The 6460-nt window shown below is 46.4% G+C and overlaps 1 protein-coding gene across 1 annotated transcript in view; it reads right to left on the reverse strand.

Moving 5' to 3' along the window:
- Positions 1-3194: 3194 nt before the first annotated feature.
- syde1 (synapse defective Rho GTPase homolog 1) overlaps positions 3195-6460 on the reverse strand; it is a 14263-nt gene continuing 10997 nt past the window's right edge. Inside the window, exons 7-12 of the mRNA XM_013913418.1 lie at positions 5588-5742; positions 5385-5511; positions 5082-5257; positions 4049-4304; positions 3678-3968; positions 3195-3497 (exon numbers count right to left, since the gene is read on the reverse strand). Of these exons, the coding sequence (XP_013768872.1) occupies positions 3316-3497; positions 3678-3968; positions 4049-4304; positions 5082-5257; positions 5385-5511; positions 5588-5742 (1187 nt within the window). The 3' untranslated portion in view covers positions 3195-3315. The remainder of the gene's footprint in view (positions 3498-3677; positions 3969-4048; positions 4305-5081; positions 5258-5384; positions 5512-5587; positions 5743-6460) is intronic.

A 6460-nucleotide genomic window follows, 5' to 3' on the forward strand; every position in this document is an offset into this window, starting at 1 on the left:
AAACGCCAAATAGAGCGAGCGAGAGAGTGAAGGAGAGAGCGCGTTTATCGGGACGTGGAAGGTGGGCGGGGCCTGATGCACGCTGAGCTTTGACTGACAGGTGAGTTAAGAGGAAGAAATGCAGGTGTTAGTGAGTGAGAGACGCCACTGATCACTGCCAATCACGCTTCTGTACGTCATCCACCCGCCCCTCTTAAACTGACACATGTACCTGAAACAGAGTTTGCTGTTTTTAAAGTTACCACATAAACAAAGTTATGATTTCGATCTGTCTCATGTGTCTCTGATCCCGTCAATGTCATCAAGGTGGACTGATGAGGACAGAGTCTTCTGTGGTGAAGCTGCACCTGCTGAAAGATGGACGAGACGACCGTCCTACAAACGTCCCCACAGGCTGGTCGAAGCTGCTTTCCTTTTTACTTACAGATTTCAGCTGCAGAGACCTCAGGAAATCGCTGAGTCTTGTCAGACAGACTGAGGGCTGACAGTTCCCACAGTGAACAGGTAAACTCACAGGTAAACTCAGAGGAAGCTTCATCCTTAGCTGCCTCATACATGATCAACAGACTGACAGACAGTTTGCCTCCTCTGCAGACCGTGAAACTGAGGTGAGGACAGGATTAGACTTTTAGACTGTCCTGCAGCAGCAGCTTTGCATGATTCAAAGATCAGAATAATCCTTCTTTGTCTGTTACTAGTTGCAGCTCCTTGACTCCCCCCATTCTCGTAAAACAAGCTGTTTTAGTGCCTTCCCTTTAAGGGGGGTTTGTTCTGATTGACTGACTTCAGGAAGTCTGCAGAGGGGCAGCCTGTAGTGCTTTAGAAAGACGCTGATGTTTAGTGAGGAGTCAGAGGTACGTGTGATGTCACATGATGTAGATTTAATCTGTGACACATTCAACTTTATTTATAAAACACCCTTTAACAGAAACATACCTCCAGCAGAACCAGGCTCAGGGAGGGGCGGCCATCTGCCGCAACTGACTGGGGTTAGGGAAGACACGACAAAGTCACGCTGCTGAGAGCCAGAGATTAATAAGAACTAATGAGCGCTGTAAAGCACTATACAAATACAGGCCATTTCAGTGCAGGGAGGTCTATTAACACATAGTGAGTGAAGAAGAAACACCCAGTGCATCATGGGTATCCCCGGCAGCCTACACCTATTGCAGCATAACTTAGGGAGGATTCAGGGTCACCTGGTCCAGCCCTAACTATATGCTTTAGCAAAAAGGAAAGTTTGAAGCCTAATCTTGAAAGTAGAGATAGTGTCTGTCTCCAGAATCCAAACTGGAAGCTGGTTCCACAGAAGAGGGGCCTGAAAACTGAAGGCTCTGCCTCCCATTCTACTTTTAAATACTCTAGGAATAACAAGTAGGCCTGCAGAGCAAGAGCGAAGTGCAACACAAAGTGAATGGTGCACTGAGGTCTAGTGGCAGCAGTGATGATATTGACCACAGCAGACAGAAGCTTCATTAATAAGGTGTTTAATAGCTGTTTGGGGTAATAAGACATACAGACTGTGTTCTGTTCCAACAGGAACTGTGCTTCATCACTTTGCTTACTTCATCTGCAGACAAACGTCGTCTTCATTGTAAAAAACACAAGTGCTTATTGAAGATGTGCAAAACAGAGTAACAACAACAATAATAACAATAATAATACTGTCAGCAAAAACAAGGAGAAAAGAGCTTCAAACTTCACAAACTCACAGTGAGAAACTTTGTACCATCAAAACAGAAATTATGGCTTCAACAGTGCAAACAACACCAGATCCTCCGAAGTCCAGCCCTGATACCCAGATATCCGGTGCTCGCTGCTGTGAAGGGAGGTTCCTGTACCTCCTCCACGCCTCAGAGAACCCATTCTTCACACTGAAGCTGCAGTCAGGCCCAAAGTTTGTTGACGGTTTGTGGCTCTGAACGGCATGCCTGAACTCGGAGCTCCACAACCTCAGAGAGCAGTTGTTATTAATAACCCCAGTATGCGTGCTGTCTAACCTGACCTGGCGCTCTGCTGCCGCCCCCCTGTGAAGCCTCGTGCGGACTCTGATGAGAGCTGCTCGTTTGGTGATGTCACTGATTACTGGACTTTGTGAGCTAATGTTAGCTCACAGGCTCTGAGGCACATACTTTGGTTTCAACGTTAGACTCACCCTGAGACCGTCACCGTGCACGCTTTGAGTCCTTTCTTTGAACCAAACGGGAATAAATTCCCGTTTGGTTCAAATAAGGAATAAATTCCCGTTTGGTTCAAATAAGGAATAAATTCCCGTTTGGTTCAAATAAGGAATAAATTTCTGTTTGGTTCTCGGCACAGCGCCTCCTTCAAGACGTCCTGAGCAGCTGATTTAATCAGTTTAAAGAGCGACGTAGCCTCACCTTCAGACTTCACCAAAGAAACGCTTTGAATGAAACTTGATTTGAGAACCTTCATCACCATGATCACCTTTTTCAGATTATAGTTTCCCCTTATTTAAAGATTATTTTCTGTCATTTGAGGAATGAGAACGTTGGTACTTTGAGCCCTGATGATGGGATAATGGAGGGTTGAGTTTAGATGATTTAAAGGTCAGGCATTTAATTGTTTCCTTTTTTAACTTTATAGTTAATCAATATAAACACTCTCACAATGAAAAAGACTTTAAAGTCATGGCAATGAGAACATTTCCCATTTTTTCAGATAACTATTTGTTTCATTTATTTTAACTAGAATATTCTTCTTTAAGGCCCAAAACAGAGAAATACAAAACTCATATTTTACCAGCACCGAGATTAGTTCAGGTTTTTCTCTTCATGCTAATTATTTATTTTTTATTATTACAAGAAATGTTTTCTTTTATTTTTAAAGTTTGCTTTTGAAATGTGTTGCAGAGTAAAATGACTCTTCTCTCTTTTTTAAAAGTCCGAAAATAAACACGTCAGGTGTTTTTTTTCATTACGTTAAATAATTCAACGTTAATTATAATTCACTGAAAAAGTTATAAAAAGTTTCTTTGATGAACTCTGAACTTTGAGCGATCATTAATGTTCATCCCTGTTGCTATGAAAAGTTATTCTGTTCTCATTGCTGAAAACAGCTATGGAGTAAAAGGTCAGAGGTCAAGCTAACAGCTGATCTGCTTTCCCACACAAACTTCATTGTAGTTTCATTTAAGCACAAACTCAAACCATCAGAGACAAACACTTTAAAACTCAGCTGATCTGAAATTTAATGAGGTCAGATCTTCCTCCTCCTCCTGCTCCTCCTCCTCCTCCTGCTCCTCCTCCTGCTCCTCCTCCTCCTCCTGCTCCTCCTCCTGCTCCTCCTCCTTCTCTACAGACAGATCTGTTTGGCGAGCTCGCGGTCCAGGTCGTGAATCAGCGTGTCAAAGTCCTTCAGGCTGAGCCGACAGTTAAACGGAGCGTCAAAGTCCAGGAAGTCATCCATGTACAGAGCTCCGCCCCCTCCTGTTGGCCATGCCCTCTTCTTCTCCTCCTCGTCTTCATCATCACTCCCTGAAAAACCAAGAGGAAGAAGCAGAGTCAGAGAGGAGAAAGGGCTGTCAGTCAGACACCTGTCAGTTCTACAGTCACCCTCTCAGGCCGTAATGTGACCCAGCAGGAATCAAACAGGTGTTTCAGTGACACCTGTGCAGGTTAACCATGTGTATAGGTAGACGATCAGCTGATTTTTACCTGCATCGCTCTCGCTTCCTGCCACCTCATCGTAATCGGCATCCTGCCCGGTCAGAAACTCTTGTCCGCAAACGCTCCAGTCTCCTGCGTACCTGTTGATTGGCGGTGGACTCTCCAGCCGGGCCACACCGCCACGCCCTCGCCGTGACACCACCACCTCCTCTTCAGGGCTCTGTGGTAGAGCCAGGCGCAACGCAGGATGCCGCTGCTGCTGCACCAAGGGATTCTGGTGAGGGGTGGTGGAGGGAGGAGGCGAGGCATTGGCGTCGGCTGGTGCTCGATGAGTCGGCACTGAGGACAAAGAACAATTGGGACGATCTCGATGGGTTCCATGGCAAGGTAAGGAATGTGGGCAGGTCTGTAGGGCTTACCTGGCCACAGCTGCAGCAGGTAGTGCAGCGCTTCGATGTGCCGTTTGAAGTCCACGGCGCTCGCCATCTCCTCGCCATGATAGAAGCCCTTCGTTGATCCTCTTCCTGACTTCCCTCCTCCCCCCCTCCACGCATCTTGGGTTGGCGTGAGGAGCACAGGCCCGAAGCACACGGCGAGGTTCTGATGAGTCATCCTGTTGGCGGCGCTCAAAGATGCTACGAGGCTGAGGTGGTCGAGCAGGAGCAACAGAGTGGCCTGAAAGCGAGAGATGGCGAGGACAGTTAGTAGACAACTCAGCGGTTGACCTGCTGAAATCTGACCTGATGTCAGATTTCAGATTAACTCGTCTCAATTTTCCCGAATGTAAAATATTCAGCCTGTTTATTTTACTTCAAAGGTTCCAGGTTGCGAAAAGGTCAAAGGTCAGGGTGTTAGGTTGCAGCTGAAGCTGCCAGTTTTCTACCCCTCTGTAGGAGCATGTGTTCATACAGGAAGTAAACAGGAAGCATGTGTTCATTATTCCAGACTATTCTTCCTGTTCAAAGGCTGCTGCCAACATTACCCACAATGCACCGGGAACCGCGACAGCAGCTTCTGCATTAACGAAGAAGAAACGTCCCTATGAGAATGCAGTTGGTGCATGCAGAATTCCTTGACTACTGGAATTATGTCACTGGCCAGTTCTAGCGCAACATGCTTGATCAGACGAAATCAAACCTTCATCATTTGCTTTAAATGTAAACGCTGTGTTTTCTTTATCTGTCTTACACCAACTCTGCAAACTAGAGCGGTCATAGAGGGCTCACAGCTGGGTCACAGTAGTGTCCCAGAGACAGGAAAAAGCAGGACCAACAGCAGGCCTGCACACAGAAGAAGAGTAGCATGAGGAAGAACATTGTGGGCTAGTGTCCATCAGATAGACTGAGTCAAGGTACTGCTGACTGTGAGGACACAGCAGGAAGCTGCATTGTAAGAATACTGCCGTGCACTGCAAGATTACCACAGTAGTACTGCAGGAGTACTGGCTGTTACCCTTTCTGGAGGTGGCAGACAGGACAGCAGCTCCACGGTCCTTTGGGACAGTTGGGGATCAGGTGTTGCAGGTTGGACAGGTGGGGGTCGTAGGGTCATGGCCTCCCGGACCACCTGGTACAGAGTCCTAGTGATGAGGGGGGATGGCAGCTCCCGCAGGTAGTCCTTTAGAATCCCTGAGGAGGCAGGTGAGTGCAGTCACAATGAGTATGAGGACGATCAGAGGTCGGGTCAGAGTCTAGCTCAGACACAGGGACAGTGTAAGGAGCCAGGGGTCAAGTACATGTTCTCTGCTGTGCTTACCTGTGATTACGTTGATGTCAGGGTAGAGGTCCTCAGATAGACAAACTGCTGAGCTGTTCCTTTCGAACCAATCCCTGAGCTCCTTCTTCACCGCAGCAGAGCCACAGAGCCTGTAAAGACCTACCACCTGACACACACACAGACACATAATCAGCTGACGGCGAAGCCGCGGCATCTTTGTCACAGCAGACTTGCACGCTAACCTTCAGTCCCCGTCGTTCGATCTCTGCCACTGTTTTCTGGATCAGCAGGGGGACGGGAGTTGCAGAGCCCTCTTTCTCCACCAGGTGGTGGAGCTCAACCCCAAACACAGAGGACGGGGTGGATGCGTCACCGTTGGGCTGCAGACACACAATTTATGATTGAGTCTGTAGCGGCGGTGGTGGTTGGTCCACAGTTCACAGCACTTCATGCTCATCATGGAGATGCTGATTTCCCTTTTCAGCAGCGGTGCAACTCCTACCAGAGGGTTTGCTGAGCATGATGCTACTGTGATTGGTCTGCCAGCTCACCTGACCTGAACCCCTATCTGGGCTTCTGTAATACTGGAGCAGCTGCAGGCTGACCGTGGCTATGCTACACTGCACTGCAGCAGGCATTGATGGTGAAGGAGCCCCACCAGGTACCGACTGTGTGAGTGAACACACCCTTGAGAAGCTGGACGTTTCCATATCACAACCACAATCACCAAAATGAAAACAACAAAAAAGGCTTCAAATATTTCACTTTATGTGTAATGAACAGTGTTGGTCAAGTTACTTGAAAAAAGTAATCAGTAACTAATTACTGATTACTTTTTCAAAAGTAATTAATTACTTAGTTACTTAGTTACTTTTTATAAACACGATTTACAACCTGAACAGGTGATAAAGTGATAGATCTTTCAGCCCAATTCTACTTTTTCTGCATAATCCATCATACAAAATGTGATCAAATGGAAAAGTCTCTTTTTAAAACTTGTTTTATTAGTTTTAATCTTTTAAAAAATTTAATTATCTGCAACATTCTCTGACTGGAAGAAATTAGTTTAACATTTAAACCTATTTTCTGCACATTCCAGCACATAAAATAAAATA

The sequence above is a fragment of the Pundamilia nyererei genome, unplaced genomic scaffold (genome assembly GCF_000239375.1).
Source record: "Pundamilia nyererei isolate P.nyererei 1_Seehausen unplaced genomic scaffold, PunNye1.0 scaffold00131, whole genome shotgun sequence".
Taxonomy (NCBI): domain Eukaryota; kingdom Metazoa; phylum Chordata; class Actinopteri; order Cichliformes; family Cichlidae; genus Pundamilia; species Pundamilia nyererei.